Source organism: Nannospalax galili, unplaced genomic scaffold, assembly GCF_000622305.1.
Source record: "Nannospalax galili isolate Female #2095 unplaced genomic scaffold, S.galili_v1.0 scaffold290, whole genome shotgun sequence".
NCBI classification, from domain to species: domain Eukaryota; kingdom Metazoa; phylum Chordata; class Mammalia; order Rodentia; family Spalacidae; genus Nannospalax; species Nannospalax galili.
Window position 1 is genome coordinate 6817404 of NW_008331486.1, and position 21988 is coordinate 6839391.

Below are 21988 nucleotides of genomic sequence, written 5' to 3' on the forward strand. Positions count from 1 at the left end.
AGGGTCTTCTTAGCTAGCCCTAAACTAGCTGCCTATGTGTGTGTGCCTACATGAGTTTATGTGCACAACACGTGTGCAGGTACCCATGGAAGCCAGAAGAGGGCGTTGGATCCCCTGGAACTGGAATTACAGGTAGTTGTGAGTTGCCCAACCTGGGTGCTAGGAACTGAATTCCAGTTCTCTGCAAGATCAGGATGTGTTCTTAACTACTGAGTTGTCTCTCCAGGCCTGGCACCCCCTGGCAAGAATCTTTTAAACAGATAGATTAAGGCTTGGTGGCACATGTCTATAATCCTCACTTCTTGGGAAGCTGAGGCCAGAGACTCTTTGAGTTTGAGCCCAGCCTGGGCAACATAGTGAGACCCTGTTTCTAAAGACATGTCCATGCCTTGTGCTTGTTTTACACGAGGGCCTTGTCTGGTGTGTGGTCTTTGCACATGCAGTTTCTTGGCGGTCCACTCTGATCCCGTCCCTCTCTCCTTTGACCATGTACTGTCACGCTAGCACACAACAGAGGCCCACTGTCTCCTGTAAACGGTGGAAATACAAGAGACTCTGGCCCCTCCCCTTGGCTCACTGCTGTGGTCTTAACCTCTAGGACCACCTCTTCACCTCTGCCTGCATCCCTGGCTTCCCACCTGCGTTCACCACACTGCATCCAGGCGGCCTCTCTGACTATTGTGACCTCTGGTCTGGCCTGCTGAAGGACAAGCTTAATGGATGTGATCTCATAGACCCCTCCAGCAGTCTACAGGCTGACTGTGGAGCGGTCCTCTCCTGTCTTCTGTCCTCTGCCACTCGAGGGCTCTGTGGCTCCAGAGTGTAGAGACATCAAGGTCCTTGCTCTGCAGCCTCTTGTGACTGGCACCAGAAGTCACTGTGCCATTGCCCAGGCCTGGGCAGAGTGACCAGCACGGAGATTGACCTCCAGGCTGGACCCTGGCTTGTTTCTCCCCACCCAGAGGAACACAGAGTCCAGTTGTCAGGATTCTTGGAAAAGCTGCATCTGGGAGTTTAATGAGTGACCTGCCCCACAGGCCTGTTTTCCATCACTGAGGCTAAGAAGAGCCTCAGCGGTCAGGCGCCCCAGGAGCTGGGTGGCTGGATGGAGCTTTGACCAATGGCAGCTGGCAGTGGTAAGGTAGAGTGGAAAGCACCCCTCCTGGGGGTGGGTCCAACTGCAGTTCCAATGGAGGCAACCTCCTCTGAGTGGTGACAGTCCCTGGGGTGGGGGAAGAGACATCAGGGACTCAAGTCAACACATTACGGACAAAAGGGAAGAAGAAAGGTTCTAGCTGAAGGGACACTTCTCTCTTTACCTCAAACCCCTCCTTTCCATCCAGCCCCTGATGCCAAGGGCTTGGGTAGGAAAGGTCAGAAGGCAGTGTGGGCTTAGGCAGGTTGCTCTCTGTCCCTCTGCCTCTGTTCCTGCACCCATAAGATGTGGGTACCCCTTTTTGTCTCTGAAGCTCCTGAGAGAGAAAATAAATTCAAGTTTATAAAGACACTAGCTGGATACAGTAACTTTACAACCCTGAGGGTCTGGGTGAGCCTAGGAAAGGGTGGGCAGGATTGTAGGGAGAGAGGAGAGGACCAGGCTCCTCACAGGAATGCTAGGCCAGCCCCAAGGCAGGGCTTTACCTCCTTCTTAGGGATGCAAAGTCCATGAAAAATTAACAGCCCAGCAGGAAGAGAGCTCAGGTTTTGACCCCTTGCACAAGGAGGAGCCCCTCAGCACAAGGAGGTGGGCTCACAAAGTGTCCTGGGACAAATGGCATATGGTGGGCTTGGGACACCCGGCCCCAACATGCCCTCCTCCCCCAACGCTCCTCCTCCAGCCTGGAATTCTGTCTGGAGTGGCTTAAAGCAATGGTCTTCAATCTGTGACTAGCATCTACAATTCCTGTAAAGCCTGTACGCAAAGCAAGAATAGCTTTTACGTTATGTGTTTGAAAGAAGAAAATTTCATGACATGAAAATATTGAGCTTGAAATACGAGTGTCAGCAGCTGTTTCCCCAACCCCTGAAAGTGATGTGTCGCACCCACTGATGTGTGTGGTTTCTGGTTGCCTTGGCACCCACCTCCAAAGGCACACGGACTTAGTTGCAACAGAAACTGGATGTCCTGAAAAGCCAAAAATATTTACTTTTTCACCTTTTACAGAAAAATCTGCAGAGCTCTGGCTTAAAGGCAATCAGTTTGAGTAGCAGGGCTGAACTCGACCCGGTGGCACAGGCTTGCGATCCTAGTTCTTGCAAAGTAGAAGCAGGAGCATCAGAAGTTCAAGTTCATCCTTAATTATATCCTGAGTTTGAAGCAAACCTGGGCTATATGGTACCAGGTCTCAAAAGTAAGACATAAACCCAGGTGTGGTGGTGTGTACACACCTTAAATCCCAGCCCTTGGGAAGCAGAGGCAGGCAGATTTCTGTGACATTAAGGTCAGCCTGGTCTACTTAATGAGTTCCAGGCCAGCTAGGGCTACAAGGAGTCCCTGTCTCAAAAAGAAAAGAAAAAACCCAAATCAACAACAATAACAAAAAAAAGAACAAATTAGAGGAAAGGAAGGAAGAAGGAAGGGAGGGAGGGAGGGAGGGAGAGAGAGAGAGAGCAAGTCCCATAGACGATTCTGTTGTCTGTTAGGTAACAGTCTGGAGTTCTAGTCTAGAGCTGGGTGTGGTGGGACACACCTGTAATCCTAGCACTTGGGAGGCTGAGGGAGGAGGGTTGCTGTGAGTTTGAGGCCAACCTGTGCTACAGAATACACCCCATCTCACTGCTCTCCTGTGGCCCAGATGGGAGAAGAAGGATGTTCAGGGGGAAGTGACGGTCACAGTGAGCCAACGTGGCAGAGAAAGGAATTGTTTCTTTAAAATCTTGTGTACAAGAGACAGTCTCTCCATGGCTGTGCCTGGGAGCAGCTGGCGAAAAGACAGGTCACTGAGGCAGGAGCTTGTCCACCCAGAAAGAAGAGCCAGGCTAGTGGGGAGGTGTGTACCGGCTTCTTCTGCCTCCATTTCCACCCATTCTCCCAGACTCAAAGTCTGAGTCCGAGCTGGCACACGGGCTAGAGACACGGCTCAGTTGGTAGAATTGTTTGTCTAGTATGCAGAAGCCCTGGGATACAAAAACAAGTATTTTGTTCAAATATTTTAAAAGTACTTTTTTAATTTATTATTTTTGTTTTATTTGTGTTTTGCCTGCATGTGTGTAAGTGCACCTGTATCAAGCAATGCCCACAGAGGACAGAAGAGGGCATCGGATCCCCTGGAACTGGAGTTACAGATGGTTGTTAGCCACCATGTGGGTGTTGGGAATCAAACTCGGGTCCTCTGGAAGAGCGGCCAGTGATCTTAACTGCTGAGCCATCTCTCCAGCCCTTTTTAAATTATTTTTATTCTATGTTTTGCCTGCATGTATGTGTACCATATGCATGCAGTGGCCTTAGAGACCAGAAGAGGGCACTGGATCCCCTGGAATTGGAGTTTACTGAACAGGTGAATGCTGGGAACCAATCTGGGTTCCCCACAAAAGTAGCCAGGGCTCTTGACAGCTAAGCCATGTCTCCTGTCCTGGTCCTGAACTCTTGATTCCATTGCCTCCACCTCCCCAGGACCTGGGACGACCCACGTGCACCACCACACCTGGGAATTAAAATTTATTCTTGAGCATTAAAGTAAGATTTTTTTTTTTTTTTGCAACCATGTATTGCTGTCTAAGAACCTTTAATTTTCACTAATTCTCCCTCAGCTCTATGGGAGAAGGGAGGCCCTGTTCAGTAGTCCTATTTGGCAGCAAATAGCCAACCTGAGGGAAACCTTATGACTTCTTAGCATCAGGGTCTGCTTGACACAGTGACTCTAAAATCACAGCACAGACTGGTCAGGGCTCTCCCAGGCCCCTCCTTTGCAAGCTAAAATAACTGAACGAAAAATCAGGTCAGTAAAAAAAAAAAAACCATAATTGTTTTTATATTATACACAGTCCCTGATCCGGGCCACATGCCCGGTGTGGACAGTGACTGCCAGTTCCACCCCCACCCTGGAGGGCTCTGTCCTCCCTGGAGTCCTGGACCCCTGAGACCTGGCCCAGCTCCCCGCTGAGATTTGGAGCAGACCAGGATTCAGGCCCGTCGGCCAGCTTTGCTAACAAGGGGCAGCACCCACTGTCCTGAGGTCAAGGCCCTGCGCACAGCGGTGTTTACAGAAGGTCTCGCTGACGCAAGGGGCAGGAGAAGAGGACGTCCACTTGTCACCGCAGGTGTCGTGGGCCAGGGTCGCCCTGTTCCGCCCCGGAAGGTCACGATGGAGCTGCAGCCTGGTGGCCTTGCCCGGCTCAGTAGGGGTAGGGAGACACAGCGATGAGCAGGACGTAGAGGCTCTGGTGGCGCGGCGCTGCTGCGCGCACGGTCAGGCGGTAGAGCCCGGCGCGGGTGAGCGTGCGGCGGGTGTAGATGGCACCGTGGCCGGCGCGCAGCTGGCGCAGAGCAAACGGGCTGCGGGGGTCGGGCTCCAGCACACTGAGCTCGGTGCTGTTGTTGGGGACCCCGGCCTCGGAGAAGGCGGCCAGGCGTGCCACGTCGTGGTGGGCGCGCACGCCCAGGGGCAGCGGCAGCAGGCGGTACTGAAGCGTAGATGGGCCGCTGGCGCTGCAGTCCTGGGAGCAGCGGCGAAAGCAAGTCCTGCGGGCCGCACAGACACACCCATTGGGTTGCCATCCCGCGCAGCACACCCCCAGCCTGTCCCCATGCACCCCGTTTCTGTACATGCCACTGTTTGCCCATTGCACAGATCAGCTGACTGAGGCCCAGAGAAGCCAGATAAAGGCCGGCTCTCCTTGTACTCCCAGCGGACTTCGATGTCCAAACTTCAGGGCAGCTCAGCAGACACAGGGAGGCAATAAAACCTGGAGCCCCTCAGGTCCACTCAGAGGTGCCTGGAGCAGAGGAGCCTGCTAACTGAGTCACGGGTCTGGATTTGCAGGGATGGTGGGGGCTCAAAGATTATGTGTGTTCACCCTTGCCAGAGTTCCCACCTCCACTGCCAGCCTTATCTCCCCATTTGTAAGGTCCAGGGCACATCGATTGCCCCAGGAAAACTTCCCCATGTGCTCACAAGCCCTTGACCCAAGGTCCTCAGGTCTTGGTGCCTCTTCATGAATGGAGTGGCCGGAATCCTGGGCTTTGGGGGTTTCTCTGGTTTACGTGGCTTTTTCCATAGCTGGGGTTGTGTTTGCACAAGGCAGGGGTTGGGGGGCATTTTCCGCCCCGGAGAGCACTCCGTGCAGGGAGTACTTGGAGAGAAGCTTGCCTCTGCCTGACTGCAGGTATTCTGGGCCTGCTAGTGCATTGCCCTGAGCCAGGATTTCTGGCAAAGAGGTCTTCCTTGGCCCTGGAAGGCCTTCCTGGAGGTAGGGGTGCAGGCATAGGACAGCCGGGGAGGAAGCCCTATGATCATGCGTCCCCCACCTTATGCCCCAGCTGACGCCAACTGGTCCCTTACCCGGGACTGGAGCCCTGCCTGTAGGCAGCAGGACAGGGTGTGTCCACACAGCGGTAGCTGCCGCGGGTATTGAAGCACATTTGGCCAGGCTCACACTCGATACCATCTTCCTCACACTCGTTGATGTCTGGGTTGGGGGGCGGGGGTGGGAGATGAGAAGACAAAGAACATAGGAGAGCGGAACCAGAGGTGGTGTGGAGGCCCGCAGAGCAAAAGAGCCGCTTATAGAGGCGGCGCCTGTTCAACCCTTGCTCTCCTGGCTCCAACTCCCTGGACGCCATTGTCTATGAGGGCGTGGCCGGTAGGGGCTTCCTGGTATCAATCTGGATCTCCCACCTAGAGAGAGGCTGTACTGGCGCTGGCCGCCCCTCCTCCTTCAGCCACAGGTGCCCATAGACGAAGCGCTCCCCCTATGTCTCCATCAGTGGATGCCTCATTCTTCCACTGACTGCCATGACAGGGAGCCAGGGTGAAGAGGCAGGCTCTCCTTTTATGGGCTGCGGAAGCAGCCGGACCAGCCCCAGGTCCCCATGCACCTTGGAAGGTTATGTCCCAGATGGGGAAACTTTAGAGGACAGCAGTGGTACCACCTTCCTCCTCTCTCATCCCAGCCATCTGAATAAGTGTTCCTTGAGCCCTGTTTTACCAGGTTGAGGTTCAGAGAGGTGAAGTGAGTTGCCCAGGGGACACACAGCAGAGCTGAGGTTGACCCTCATGATGACCCCAAGCCCCTTGGCAGGATACAGACTGAGCTTGGCTGTGTATAGAACCCCTCGCTAGTCTCCCAACTCCCCACCCTCTCATCAGTCCAGAAGGGGCTGGCAAAGGCAGAGGGTGCGACCTACTGCTGTGTCTGGAGAGCAGCCCGGCTCACCTTGGCAGTTTTTCCCACTGGGGAGGAGGCGGTAGCCACTGGGGCAGAGGCAGTGGTAGCTGCCCTCTGTATTGCGGCAGGCATGCTGGCACAGGCTCCTCATTCGGCACTCGTCAAGGTCTGGTCCAGGCCCCAGAGGGGGGTGGGGGTGGGAGGATTCAGGGGGGAGGGGTGGGGGGCATGTCAGAATGGAGACAGACAGACTCTGAGTCATGTTGCCAGGAGGCCATGTGTTCTGGGGCAGACCAGGGAATCTCCCTGCCCCAGGCAGCCACTCCCTTGCCTGACCCACCCAACCCAACTGTAGGAGTCCCTGGACTGGTGAAGAGTGGAGGCCCCACCCAGTCCCCCATCACCAAGGCAAGGGAGGCCACTTTACCCACAGACTCCTGTCGTGGGCAAAGTCACTTGGGCACTTGGACCCTATGTGCCACCAGCTCAGCCTCCGCTGGGCCCAGAGGGCTATGGACCTCCACCCTCTGTTCCACCCTTTGTTCCCAACAGTCCCTTCACAGCCTCAGGTCTAACTGGAACATTCTTTTTCATTCAGTGGTTTCCTTGGTCCTCTCTCTAGACAAAGTGTCCTGAAGTCAAACTACTCCAACGGCCCTCTGGGAAGCCACTGGCCCAACAGTATAGCCACAGCTCTGAGCCATTCACACTTAACAGTTTCACCTGCTCACCCCACTTTGCCTGCCGGCTCTGAGTTTCTGAACTTGCCCAGCTCCGAGGAGCCCACCTTACCTGTACATTCGCCATTCTGCCTAATGAAGCCAGGTGGGCACCAAGCCCGGCCCACATTGTTCTGGCCTCCAGAACCAGACCGGAGGGAGACCCAGGCATGGTAAGAGCCACCAGGCCTGGGTATCCAGGGACGCAACCAGGGCACAAAGTGGCCCCAGTGGCTGACGGTGGTAATGTTTTGTCTGCTTTGTTCCAGGGGGGTGCAGGTCCTGCCATCCCGCAGGAGGGTCTGGCCTGGTGGGCACAGGCAGCGGTAGCCCCCTCGGAGGTTGTGGCACTGGTAGACACAGGGCGTGGGTAGCTCTAGGCACTCGTTGATGTCTGTGGAGGGAGGCACAGAGCTCCATAGTCTCAGGTGTTCACCTGCCCCCTCATTTCTATTTATTTATTATTTATTATTATTATTTGTCTTTAATTTTATGGGTGTGAGTGTATTGCCTACATGTATGTAAGTGCACATGTGCCATGCAATGCCTGTGGATGTCAGAAGAGGGCATCAGATCCCCTGGAACTGGAGTTGCAGATGATTTTTAACCACCATTTTGGGTGCTGAGAATTGAACTCAGATCCTCTGCAAGAGCAGCCTGTGCTCTTAACCACTGAGCCATCTCTCCAGCCCCTTATTTATTATTTTTATTTTACATGTTTGAGTGTATTGCCTACATGTATGTAAGTGCACCCATGTCATGCAGTGCCCTCGGAGGTCAGAAGAGAATGTCAGGGCCCCTGGAACTGGAGGTACAGATGATTGTTAGCTGCAGTGTGGGTGCTGGGAATCGAACCTGGGTCTTCTGCAAGAGCAGCCAGTGCTCCAGCCCCGGTGCCCCCTCATTTTTTGAGGAGTGCAGGCCACCTTGCTGTGTAGTTCATACTGCCCTTAAACTCATGATCCTCCTGCCTCCTAAGCACTGGGATGACAGGCATGTCCCTCCATGCCTGGCTTCGGCTGCTTCTTGCTTGCACCTTCTCAGAATCCAGTGTCATATATACCACACAGGGGTTGCCTACAACTCAGCCTGCTGAGGCCTCCTCCACCAGGGTTCCCTCCAGCCCCAGGTCTGAGCACCACCTCAGACTCTAGAGAGAGCTTCTAGCTCCATAGCCCTTGGTGACAGTCAGTCCATTCTACTCCCACACCTCTGAGGCCCAGCCCTGGTCTCCATCCTCCCACCCTTCCTGGCCTCCACAAGAGTGCCTGGGATACGGGCCCCGGGACACAGGCCTTTGCCTCTGCCTGCTGTTCCATCGTTCTCAGGACTCACCAGACCATCACCAGAGTTGTGCCCCAAGCCCCAGTGAGGGGCTGCCTGTCCCCTTACCTAGGCAGGGCAGGCCAGGGCCCTGGAGGTGGTACCCTCTGGGGCAGCTGCAGTGGTGACCCCCTGGGGTGTTCTCACAGACCTGGTTGTAATGACACTCATCCAACTGCTCCAGACATTCATCCACATCTGAGGAGACAGGGATGTGGTTATGGGTGTGCTCACAGATGTGGTTTGGCCCAGAGCCCTTGCCTAAGGCTATGCCCTACCCCTCTCCCCTGTCCCTTTTTCTGAATGCACCAGGCTGCATGTTGGTACTTGTACACCGTCCCCAAAGACAGAAGACTGGAGGTCAACGGGATCCAGGCTCCAAAGGAAGGAAAGGGTCCCGGGTTCCATCTGAGCTCTGAGGTATTCTAGGCAAGCACCCCTCCCTCTCTGAGCCTCATGTTCCTCACATGTATGGGGTTAAGGGCTAGAGAGATGGTTCAGCAGTTAAAAGCACCGGCTGCTCTTGCAGAGGACCCAGGTTCAGTTCCCACCACTCACATGGTGAAAGAAAAAGGCACTTGTTAAAGCTACTCGAGCTGCCGTAAGCAGGACTAGGCTAGGACTTAGACCTTGGGGGCTCAGTTCTGGGCTTCTGTCCCAGTCCACTGCCCTTTTTCTGACCAGAGAATTCTGGATGCCCTTAAAGTCTGGAATCCCAGTGACATGGCTGTCTATCAGCTGAATCCTGGAACAGTCTGGATTCTTGGGAGTGAGGTCAGACCCCACCCTCCGCTCCTGTCACCTTCACAGCCAGTCCCATCAGCAGCCACCCGGAAGCCAGGCCCACAGTCAGGGAGACAGTTGTAGGATCCCAGCAGGTTTACACAGCGTTGCCCCTCCTGGCAGAGGTGGGTGTCCCCCACACACTCATCCACATCTGGGGGCAGACCAGACAGGGGGCTGATTGAACGCCTGCTCACTAACCCTGGCTTTGGCCCAGTCCACCTACACAATCCAGGACTCTGGCACAGAGGCCCCCTTAGCCTGTAGCTTCCAACACAAGCTGTGGACTATGTCTCCTTGGACCCGGCTAGAAAGCTGGGCCCGACTACTGGGAGCGAAGGGTAAAGATCTGTCAGATCTGTCACTCAACCACTGCTCAGAGGTATCATCTCACTTGACAGCCCCTTCACTCAGCTGGGTGTAGGGAGACCTCCCAGGGCATGAGTGTCATGAGTTACATGGGGACCATAAATATGTCTCTGGGGATCCCCCCTACCCTACCACCCAAGCCTTTCTTATGTATGGTCCTCATAGAGGACGGGACCTTGTGGGAACAGAGCATTGGAAACTCCAGGCTGGCATCAATATCTTCCAGAGGAGGCTATCTTCTATGGGGGGGGCGGGGTGGAGGGCGAGCATGCTTCCCTTTGGGGTCCTGGCCCTGGGGGTACACCTGGGCCAGGTACCAGCAGCACCTCCTCTGGGGTCGCTCACCTCTGCAGTTCCTGTCATCCCACGCCAGGGCGAAGCCAGCAGGGCAGGAGCATAAGAAGTGACCAGGAGCATTGCGGCAGGAGTGGGAGCAGGGGCTGGGGCCGCTGGAGCACTCGTCCCTGTCTAGGTGGGGAGAGATGGGGTGGTCTGTGTTCACAGGCTCTCCTGCCAGCCAGCTGGGGCAGGCCGTGCATACCAGATGGAGAGGTCAACTTTGTCCATGCCGGGGCCTGGGAAGTGCTCACCTACACAAAATGTTCCCTGGGTGTCCAGCTCAAAGCCCTCAGGACAGCCGACCTCATTTGCTTCTGCAACGCAAAGGGGACATTCCTGAGGACACGGCACCCACTCCCCAGGCCGTCTTAGACTGTCTCCTTGGGCTGCTACAAACAGAAGCCCCTGGCTGGGAGCTCAGCCCAAGTCTTGAACCAGAATAGTAGTAACAGCCTGTAAGTGGCTTCTGACCCAAGCTTGTCAGAGGTGGTGGCTGTGGCACATGCCTGGTCATGTAGATGTGCCCGGGGGTTCTCAGGAATGGGGGATGAGGGCTAGGCAGAGAGTCAGGCAGACCCAGCAGAGACAATTAGAGAAAAGTAGAGAGCAGGAGGACAAGTGTACAGGACTGTGCTCAGGAGAATGCAGTGGCCATGCACATGGGTGGACAGAGGGCTACCACAGCCTTCTACAGCCTTCCACAGCCAGCCAGAGACAAAGGACCCCGTTCACCTAAGCAACTGCAGGGACAGCCACCCTCGGTAAGGCCAGCTGGGGTTTTCAGGGCAGAGCCTCTGCACAGATGGAAACACGAGGCTCAAGATATACTAGGGGGTAACCCTGGGATCCACAGCTGGAAGGTGGTAGTGTCTGAACCGGGGTGTTCTTGGCTTTTCAGTCATGCTAATCATCCCGCCACCTCCTGTTCAATGTTAAACCCTTGGGACTTCAAACAATGCCAAGGTAGATTTTTAGAATATCTTGTTTGTGATTACTCAGCATGCTCTCAGGTGGATCAGCAAGGATTGGGGGAAGAGTGTGGCCCGCGGCCTAGTCTTTGAGTGTGGACTCCATCTTGGGCCTAGGGAAAGCTCCAGAACTCAAGGGTCCAGAGGTCTGAGCGAGAGTGATCCAAGGAGCTGTGTCCCTCCTGGGGCTGGGTGGCAGGGGCCGAGGGGAGGTGAGTTGCCTCATACCCCTGTCCTCAGCCAATGCCTAGTACATTTGGGGCCCTGGTAAGTCTTGCTTGGAGAAGTGGGTGTGGGGACAATGGACAGGGCCTCACCAGCTTGCAGGGCAGTGGTGAGCTGGAAGCGCAGGGCCTCTGCCTCAGGGTCGAAGGCCGAGCTGATAGCCGACGCCCTCAGGTGCTGCACCAGCTGGGGCTGGGGGCCCCGGGTCTCATCATAGTGGATACTGTGGTTGCAGCGCAGTGAGGCTGGGAGGCTGTCGTGGAGGAAGCGCTGTGTGGAGCCCACGAACAGCTGGCCAGGCCCTGTCTGCACGTAGCGCTCCTCAAAGTCCTGAGGGGAGAGGGAGGCGTGGGTCTGGGGTTCCAGTCCTGAGCAGCCGGGAGGTAGAACTCCAGGGTCTGGGATGCCATAGGAAGACCTGGGTAAGCCTCTACTGCTTCGTCTGCCAGGCAGACATGTGCTGTGTGCTGGGGCAGGTGGGACGGGACACCCCCTTAACTGTCACCACTCCCAGCTGGGGCTCAGCCATACCCCCACTTGCAGATCTTCGTCAGCAAGGCTCTCGGGGATCACACCATTGATCATCACGTCAAGGAGCAGGAGCCCGTCAGGATCCAGGCCTCGAGCCACCTGGGTCATTGTGAGCAGTTCTCCTGCAATCCATCCCCAACCAGCCTTTAGTTATCTCAGGAGAGGTCCTGGGCTCAGGCCTCAGACCCTGCTCCCCCTCCCGCCAGTCAGCTTGTGGTGGTGAGGGGGAGACCCTGATTACCTGTAGAAAACTCCATGTGTGACTCCTGCTGGAAACTGCCTCCAGTCAGGGAGTAGCCATTCAGGGCTTCCCCACTTTCTCCAGCCAGAGCCCAGTAAATGGGGGCAATGGTGACCACGAGCACCCGCATCAGAGGCCCTGGGATAGGGCAGAATACAGAGGCCAGGTTAGAACTGAAGCCTCAGAGTGGTAACTCCCCTGCTCAAGAATCCTCCGTGGCTCCCCATAGCTCCAGTCTTTTTCCCTCCTTCTTGTGACTAGGTCTTATGACTACTTGTGCCATTTATTTAACTAGAACCTGGGAGATGGCAAAGTCAAACATATACTTCATGGAGCAATTGTGAAAACAAAATAAGTGTATACAAAGACATGCGTGGCACTTGTTGGTGCTTAACTAGGTTCAGCAAACACAGATCGAGGGCTGCTTGTCACCATGGCTCCTGTTACTACAATGTGTTGAAGACCAACCATGTTTTCTAAATTGCACACAACTTCTAGATAGCGTCCAAGACAGAAAGGAGTATTCTGGAGTCACTGACTGCCCTGGGTGTGGATTCTTAGACCCTCACATGATGTTTGGACCCCTTGGACCCAGGGAAGCACTGCCCACTCTGGATTTGCTGGGGGTCAGGAACAAACACAGCAGGTGATGGGAGGAAGCTGGGTCCCCTGGGGATGGGCGGAATCTTCCCAACTGCACTTCTGTCTCTACTAACCACCTCTCACCTGGCCTGAGTCCAGGGATTTCTCCCTAACCACACCCAAGCAGCAGCTTGCTTCCTTTGTTCTCTGCTGACAGTGACTCTAGGCCAAAGTCCCCTGATGCCCACTGGGATCACACAAAGTCCCCTGACCCCCACTGGGATCACACAAAGTCCCCTGACCCCCACTGGGATCACACAAAGTCCCCTGACGCCCACTGGGATCAGACAAAGTCCCCTGACCCCCACTGGGATCTCACAAAGTCCCTTGTCACAGTGGCCCTTTCCCTACACGGGGTCCCTGGGAGGGGATGAGGGTCCCCTGGGCAGGTTTGTGGTGATAGTCTGTGGGTCACACGTTCTCTGCTCAGGGCGCCCTGCTTCCCAAATCTGTGAGCAGATGGACACTTCCCCTTCTTTAGCTCATTTTTTCTGCACCTTTCCTCCCATATGTCCCCTCCATCATTTGTGGAGATTCTTCACTTTCCCATCAGCCTCAATGGACACAGCCTTCCCATATCAGTGAGTGATATCACCCATCGCTCACTTCACTCTCTCTCTCTCTCTGATGTCAAACACAGTGACTTTGTTTGATGAGCGTGGTAGGGGTTGGGGTGTGAGGAGGGGCTTTGAGCAAGGGAGAGACTCAGCTTTCAGAGGCAAAAAAACCCATCTCTGGGTATCAGGTTCTGAGCAAGTCTTGAAACAAACAGCTTTTGCCATCCTGTGGGTCCAGCATGGGTCCTGGGATTCCTGTGGGTTGGGGGCCCCACTTACCTAAACTTGCTGGGACGTGGCTGATGGTGCTCCGGATGGTGGTGACCCCAGAACTGTCCTCTTGTTGCACACTGGTGTTGAGGCTAGCCATGCCAAATTCCTGGCCATTGATTACCCCTGTCATGCTACCCAGGCTCCCCCAGGGCTCCCCTGGGAAGCAGGAAATAAACAATAGTGACAGAGGTAAAGTAATTGTCCAAGAACAAACAGCTAATGGGTGATAGACTCAGTGCATGGGGATCCTGGCTCCAAAGTAAAAGAGATTCATGAGGCTGGGGAGGTGGTTTGGTCAGAAAGTGTTTGCATACTGAGTTTTATGCCCAGAACCCTACATCAAAATGTTGGACATGGTGACACATGCTTGTAATCCTGACACTGGGGAGGCAGAGACTGATGGATCATTGAGGTTTACTAAGTAGCCGGTCTAGCCCAGCAGGTGAGCACCAGATCCAGTGATAGACTCTGTCTCAAAAACAAGGTAGACAGCTTGTGGAGGACCAGATGAGGCTGTTTTCTAGCATCCATATACACATACAAACGCATGCATGTGTATGTACGTACGTGTACACACACACACATACACACACACACACACACACACACACACATAGCTGGGTAAGTCAGGTCTTTACGCCACACCGAGTTGGTTTGTCTATAAAATTAGGAGGTGGGTCCATAGACACACAGAGGACCTGTTGGCCTAGGGAGCTGTGATGCCAGGGGCTGGCTTGATGAGGGGCAGGGCACCATGCCAAGAACTGAGTGACGTCACTCAAGCATCCTCATTCCACCAGTAGCCCTGGCTCCAGTGGCCTGCAGCTGGCCTGGCCGGGCTGGGCTGGTTGCCCAGTGGCCGCCAGGCAGTCGGAGCAGACGCTCTCTTGCACGAATTCAATGGACCTCACAGGCCCAGGGGGCCTCTTCTTCCTCTGCCTAATGAGCCAGCCGCCTGCTTTGGACAGATGGCATCCAGGGGGCACAAGACAGAGGGAGCCTGGTTTTCCCGTCACCAGCTCTCAGGGGAAATTAAAAATGAATTGCCAATGACCTGTCAGAAATATAAAAAACAGAGCATTCCACAGCCAGGATCCTGAATGGGCCATCGGGGCTGGCCAATGCTGGGTTTGAGGAAGTGCAGCACTCGGCTGGGGTTTGATGAGATTTGATGCCCATCTGGGATGTTTTTCATCCGTATCTGCTTTGCATCAGGGGATGGGGAGGGAGCTGGTAGCTGCGAGGAGAGAGGCAGGAGCATGACCAAGAGGTCCGGAGACAACAGGAACTCAGAGCCTTGGATGGCAGACCACTGTAAACTGCTCAATAGCCTCTTGAACCCCACAGTCAGGCTAACAGGGAGGGAGGAATGAAGGTGGCAGAGAGGAGAGATAGATTTGAAGTCTGGGGCTGCAAAAACCTTGAACTCCAGCGGGGGGCAGAGCTCAGGGACAGAACACTTGCCTAGCATATGCAAGGTCCTGGGTTCTATCCCCAGTGCTACAAAACCAAATAAAACCCAAAACGGGGGTTGGGGAGATGGCTCAGCAGGTAGAATGCCCGCTGCGCAAGCATGAGGACCCGTGTTCAGATCCCCAGCATTTACATAAAAGCTGGGCGTGGTGGTGCATGTCTTTAACCCTAGTACTACAGGGGGCAAAGACAGGTGGATTCCCAGAGTTTGCTGGCGATACAGCCTAGGCAATCTGTGAGCTCTGGGTTCAATGAAAGACCTTGTCTCAAAAAGTAAGCAATAGGGGCTGGAGAGATGGCTCAGCAGTTAAGAGCACTGGCTGCTTTTGCAGAGGACCTGGGTTCAAGTCCCAGCACCCACATGGTGGCTAGCAACTGTCCATAACTCCAGTTCCAGGAAATCCAACGCCCTCTTCTGATCCCCGCAGGGACTGCATGACATGGGTGCACTTACATAGATGTAGACAATACACTCATACATATAAAATAAGAATGATTAAAATATTTTAAAAAATAAGCAATCAAGGAAGATACCTGATACAAGCTTATGTTCCTTCACCTACTCATGCACACACGTGTATGTATCTGTATATACACAAACATACACATACGCTACACACAACCAAAATAAATAAATAAATAAACCCTAAATAAAAACAAGCCAAGCAAAAGAACTTCGAAATTCTTTTACAGAGCAAAACTTCTTTTTTAAAAAAGTTTTTAATCTTTATTTTATGTGTATGAGTGTTATACCTGCATGTATGTAAGTGCACCCATGTCATACAGTGCCCTCGGAGGACCGAAGAGGGCATTGGATCTCTTGGAACTGGAGCTATGGACAGTTGTTAGCTGCCCTGTGGGTGCTGGGAATCGAACCTGGGTCCTCTGCAAGAGCAGCCAGTGCTTTTAACTGCTGAGTCATCTCTGTAGCCCCCATAGCAAAACTTCTTGAAGGAACTTGTCCTAGGGAAATACTGAGTCCATTACATAGTGTGTCTACTTTGTGGACGTGAGAAGGAGGCTGGAAAAAGAAGCTGTTGCTTATCCATCACAGCCCAGAAGAGTGAGAGGAAACATCCCATGCATTGAAATGAAGCCCCAAAGATATGTCGCCAGGCAGCTCATCATGGGATGTTGTCAAGACAGATAAGAAAAAGTGGCGTTTGAAAGACAGCTTGTAAATTTGACCTCTTATAAAAAGAAAGGGTGTATCATTTTTACATTCCAAGAAAATAAAATTGGAGCCAGGCATGGTGGCTCTCGCCTGTAAGCCCAGCACTGGGGAGGCTGGAGCAGGATTGCCATGAGTTCTAGACCAACCTGGCTACAGAGTGAGATTGTCGCAAAACAAGGCAAGACAGAATGAAACCGAGCCGAAAACAACGGAACTAAACTCACAAGAATTACTTAAACTTGAAGGAGAGAGCTGACTTTACAAAACTGTTCTCTGACCTCTACACATACACTGTGCCATGAGCCCTCTACCCACCACCAGCACGCACGCACACACACACAAACACACACACACACACCCCATCCCATATAACCATAAATAATAATAATGAGGAGGAGGAGGAGGAGGAGGAGGAGGAGGAGGAGGAGGAGGAGGAATTACTTAAGTACTTTCTGGTAATTGAATTATAAGAAAAATCATTTTCAGATTTAGATATCTATATTATCTTGTCTTTCTGGAATGAGCATGTGTGAAGAAAAAATATCAGTTTCCATTAAATAAGGAATTGCTCTAAGCCCTCTGTTCCCATTCTTTTTTAAAAAATATATTTATTATTTTTATTTTTATATGTATGAGTGTATTGCCTGCATGTATGTGAGTGCACCCGTGTTATGCAATGCCACGGAGGTCAGAAGAGGGCTTCAGATTCCCCTGGAACTGGAGTTAAGGATGGTTTGTAGTGGCCATGTGGGTGCCGGGAATTGAACCCCGGTCCTCTGCAAGAGCAGTCAGTGCTCTTAACCGCTGAGCCATCTCTCCAGCCCCCTCTGTCCCCATTCTTACATTGAAGTTTTTTGTTTGTCTGTTTTTTGTTTGTTTTTGAGATAGGGTGTCCCTGTAGCCCCAGCTGGCCTGAAACTCACTATGTAGAACAGGCTGGCGTCCATCTCACAGAGATCTGTCTCCCAAGTGCTTGGGTTAAAGCTGTGCATCATCATGCTTAATGTTCACGCTGAAGTTTTAACTCTAGGACCTCAGGGTGGGATCTCATTTAGAGGTGAGATTTTTACAGAAGAAACCTCATAGAAATGAGGTCATCATGGTGAGCCCTGATCCAGTATGCTGGTAGCCTAATAAAAAAGATTAGAAACACACAAGGAAATCTCTGTGTGATAATAAAGGCCGAGACTGGGTGAGGCTTCTACCAGCCAAGGAATGCCAGAGACAGCCAGAAGATACCAGAAGATGGGGCAGATTCTCCCACACAGTCTCAGATAGAACCAGCCCTTCCAACCGCTTTGATCTTGGACTTTCAGCCTCCGGAACCACAAGACATTGCCAGTTGCTTAAGTTCCAGTCTGCAGGACTTTGTTAAGTCTGCCCCGGGGACTAACACAGAGATCGTGCCAGAGTTGTATATTTTGAACTGGGGGTTTGTCACCAGAGAAAGAGCTGGACCAGGCTCTGAAACAGAGAGTGAAAACCACTGAGCCTTCTGGGCACATTTGCTGGCAACCTGCCCCTGCTCACAAATGAGGGAGTCAGGGCCAGAAAGGCTCCCACATTGGGTGGCCAGTGCCAAATCCCAATTTCAATTTCTTTTTAAAAATTTTTATTTGTCTATTTTGTCTTTTTAAAATATTTTACTTATTATTTTTATTTTATGTATATAAGTGTATTGCTTGCATGTAGGTAGATGCGCCCATGTCATGCAGTGCCCATGGAGGTCAGAAGAGGGCATTGGATCCCCTGGAACTGGACTTACAGATGGTTGTTAGCTGCCATGTGGATGCTGGGAACTGAACCTGGGTTCTCTGCAAGAGCAGCTAGTGCTCTTAATCACTAGGCTATCTCCCCAGCCCCTATTTTGTCTTTTGAGACAAGCACTCCCTGTAGCTTCAGCTGACCTGGAACTCACTATGTAGACCAGGCTGGCTTCAATCTCACAGAGATAGACCTGCCTCCACCTCTCGAGTGCTGGAATTAAAGGTGTGCACCATCATGCCCATATCTTATTTATTTTTATTTTGTGTGTATAAGTGTTTTGCCTGAATGTATATAAGTATGCCATGTGCATGAAGTGACTATGGAGGCCAGAAGAGGGTGTTGGAGCCCCTGGAACTGGAGTTACAGATGGTTGTTAGCAGCTATGTGGATTGTGGGAACTGAATCCGGGTCCTCTGCAAGAGCAGCCAGTGCTCTTATCTACCGAGGCATCTCTCTAACTCCCTAATTCCAAATTTTCAAGAAGGGCTGTTTGGAGAAGGGATCTATGGAGAGAGATTTTGACACTGTGGAGATAGATTGGTGATGTCTGCCATGGACAGAACTGGAGAAAGGTTCTATATTGAGAGATTCTGACATTGTGTGTAAAAATAGATTGGTGATGTCTGCTATGGAGATTGCTAAGGCATGGTTCTATGGAGACATTGACACTATGGCGATTCTGACACTTTATATGGAGATAGATTGGTGATGTCTGCCATGGACAGGGCTTCAGAAGGGTTCTATGGAGAGAGATTCTGATACCCTGTATGGAGATAGATTGGTGATGTCTGCCATGGAAAGAAGAGGAGCTACAAAGCCACTCACATGGGATATTTAGTGCAGAGGCAGAGAATGCAGAAATACTCTGTGACTTTCCTTTCTGTAAGTCTGAATCATTTTACTGTGGTTTCTCAGGACAGCAATTTTCAGTGTTAATGTTTAGCCTGACCCTCAGGAAAAGGGTGCTGATTAAGGAATCCCCACACAGCAGGGGCCAGTAACAGCACAAAGGGCACCACGGGCACTTGTATTTCATTCTGCCTACTCCATGGGGTTATGGGAATTCCGGATGGAAGAAACAAGCCAATACCAGATGACCCAGAACAGCCAGGTTCCCTAGCTGAGGTGAGAGGCAAACGTTTAGTTCCTCCGTGACTCAGTTTACCCACCTGGACGTTAGTTAGTAGGGTAGAGCAGATGGCCTATGCAGTGTGCTCAGCTAGATCACTCATTACTAAGCAAAGGGTTGGGAAGCTGGCAGGAGAGTGTGCTAGGCCCGTCTAAATAAGACACCCTTCTGTGCAAGTGACCCTCTGTGGTCTCAGTCCAAAGACCGGGGCAGGGACATTCCTTACCTCGCACAGCCAGCGACGCCTTGGCTGTGGCAGAGCCCAGAAAGTTGTGAGCTACACACTCATAAGCTCCAGCATCTCCAGCTTCCACACGCTCCAGCCATAGGCTCCCGTCTGGCAGGGTCCGGAGCCGCCGGTCAGCCCGTAGAGGTCTACCTGCCCGTAGCCACTCAATGGTGGGTGCTGGCTCTCCAGTGGCCCGACACCGCAGCTCCACATCCTCCCCGGACCTCACAGTCTTGTCGTGAGGCTCCACCTGGAACATAGGGGCACCTGCGGGAGATGTCAGGAAGGTTTTAGGATCAGGTCATTAACATCCTCGTATATTCCGGGGATCCCTATTCATTTAGACATGTTAGTAAAAATGGAGGTGGAGAACATGAGAGTCACACACAATCCTGTCCCCCAGCTACTGGCCTCCACTGCTTTCCAGACATCCTTTCCTATGAGAGCACTGTTGTGTGTGCAAGGTGTCACTTGTTCCATGTTGAGTGACATGTGACCGTGACCCCGCAAGATTATATCACCCCACAGGCTGGGGAATGGCTTAGTGGGCAAGAGTGCTTTCTGTGCAAGTGTGAGGACCTGAGTTTGAATCCCCAGTATTCATGTGAAGAAAAAAAAGCTGGGTGTGGCTGCACACGCCTGTAACCCCATCCCTGTGTATGGGAAGCAGAGATGGGAATTGCTGGGGCCAGCTGAAAACTGTGAGCTTGGGCTGGTAAGACGTTTCAGTGTGCCTGCCACCAAGATTAATGACTTGCATTCAACCCCTGGGACCCATGTGGGGAAAGAAAAGAACCAACTAGCAAGAGTTTTCCTCTGAAATCCACATGTGTACTATGGCACACACATGCCCATACAGACATACACATACACCAAAATAAATAAAAATGCAATTTAAAAAATAAAAAAGCAACCAAAAAACTGCAAGTTCCAGGTTTACTGAGAGACTCTGTCTCAAGGGGGCGAGGCAGAGTTATAGAGAAGACCACATGACATCCTCCTCTGTTCTCTGCATACATGTACATCCATGTGCGCCTGCACATACATACGCCGCACAAACACATACACAAAGACTATTGCCAAGTGATCTTACAGCCGTCTTAGAATGTATAAACACACTCTGATAGTCCCACGATGAGGCGATTGCCTTAGAACTCCCTTCTCAGAATGTGTCACTGAGCAATGAGTGACGGTACGGTCACATCACGACATGCTGCAGTTTTCACTCTGTGGTCAGATCACAGTGCAACCTTCATCTTTAGGGCTGAATATTATCCCACTGCCTAGCTCCACTGTGATTCTATACAAAGTCACAGTCTCAGGACATTTAGGTTGTTTACCATGCAGAAGTGTCACTTTCTAGAGCCACCAGAGCTTGACATCCCCCCAGATGGATCTGGCACTGTCTTTTACTGTGAGTGGCTCTCCAGAGTTGCTCCCTGACCCTCTGTGTTCTCTGTAAGATGGGCTGATGGCTCCTGTCCACTCCTGCATCCTGTCAGGGTGGCCAAATTGAAGCAGATAGGAACTACCTGGTGTGGTGGGGACGGGAACTACCAGAACTTGCATGCTGTGGTGGAAGTCTACAGAGGTGTTGTGGAAAACCTTTTGCCAGTGAGCAAGCTTCTTCCAGCCTGGACCAAACTGCCACCCAGCTGGACTTTATTCTCTCACAGTTGCAGAGGCCAGACGTCTACAATAGGTGTCGCTGGCCTGCAAGGCCGCCCCTAGGGGCTCTGGACACCTTCTGCCTCTTCAACCCCTGGGGACTGTGGCCTTCCTGGTCCAAGGCTGCATCTTACCGTCCTCCAGTGCCTCACCTACTGCCTCCTTTTCCTGTGTCTGTCTAATCCTCACCCTGCCTCTCAGGCCTGCAACCTCAGGGGCCTCTAAGGTACTCTAAGCCAACCTCTGAATCTCATTGTTAGGCCGATCTCACTGCACTCCCAGGGTAGTTCTGTCTGTAGGAGACCTACATAGCCAGTTCTCCAAAAGCTGAGCATGTGTGTGCTGCGTGAATTCACGACTCAGTTTTGGGACTCATTAGAACAGAAACGTAGGTGTGTGTTCACCCAAAGACATGTGGGAGGCTCTCCTAACCACGCTGCTCGAACCCCCTCCCCTCACCCAGAATGGAATGGAACCCAGGGGAATATATAAACAATCACATAGCAGAGAACCATACAGCCATGAGAACAAAGCCATAGATTTCTGCACTGTGGACAGATGTCAGTGTGTGTGTAAGCAACTGAACACTAGCACTTGGGGCATGATTCCAATGAAAGCTTCTTTGAGTTTGTGGCGGGACTAGAAATAGGACTGGGTATATAACCCACGGCCACATACACAGCAGGCAAGCGTTGCACTGTTGAGCCAGGCCCAGCACTGGGAGTCCATTTAAATAAAGGTCAGGGACTGGGGAGATGGTTCAGTGGATAAAGCACTTGCCCTATAAGCATGAGGACCTGAGTTCAGATCCCCAGAATCCACATAGCACTGGATGTGTAACATGAACCCGCAACTCCACTGCTCCTGTGGGGTGATAGGACACACAGGGAATTCACTGGAAGGTTGGGGGCCAGCTCGCTTGGCATACGCAGTGACAAACAAGAGACACTGCCTCAAACAAGGTGGACGGTGAGGACTGCTACCTGAAGCTTCCCTATGACTCACCTGCACTGTGGCACATATGTGTGTGCATTGGCACACGCCAACACACCAAGGTAAATAAAGGCAAATGCAAACAGGACATCCAGCTTCGGGACAAGAGGATTAGCAGTTTAAGGCCATCCTTGGCTACACAGTGAGTTTTGAGAGACCCTTCTAGAAAGAAGAAAGAAAAGAAAGAAAGAAAGAAAGAAAGAAAGAAAGAAAGAGCATTGAAGTGACCCCTGTCATTTTTTTTTTTTTTAGTCTTTT

The 21988-nt window shown here is 52.3% G+C and overlaps 1 protein-coding gene across 1 annotated transcript in view; it reads right to left on the bottom strand.

Moving 5' to 3' along the window:
• Positions 1 to 3682: 3682 nt before the first annotated feature.
• Hmcn2 (hemicentin 2) overlaps positions 3683 to 21988 on the bottom strand; it is a 173908-nt gene continuing 155602 nt past the window's right edge. Inside the window, exons 87-99 of the mRNA XM_017796457.1 lie at positions 19067 to 19336; positions 13304 to 13453; positions 11826 to 11963; positions 11585 to 11706; positions 11146 to 11383; positions 10112 to 10174; positions 9867 to 9989; positions 9172 to 9306; positions 8439 to 8567; positions 7120 to 7440; positions 6376 to 6495; positions 5502 to 5628; positions 3683 to 4681 (exon numbers count right to left, since the gene is read on the bottom strand). Of these exons, the coding sequence (XP_017651946.1) occupies positions 4336 to 4681; positions 5502 to 5628; positions 6376 to 6495; positions 7120 to 7440; positions 8439 to 8567; positions 9172 to 9306; positions 9867 to 9989; positions 10112 to 10174; positions 11146 to 11383; positions 11585 to 11706; positions 11826 to 11963; positions 13304 to 13453; positions 19067 to 19336 (2282 nt within the window). The 3' untranslated portion in view covers positions 3683 to 4335. The remainder of the gene's footprint in view (positions 4682 to 5501; positions 5629 to 6375; positions 6496 to 7119; positions 7441 to 8438; positions 8568 to 9171; positions 9307 to 9866; positions 9990 to 10111; positions 10175 to 11145; positions 11384 to 11584; positions 11707 to 11825; positions 11964 to 13303; positions 13454 to 19066; positions 19337 to 21988) is intronic.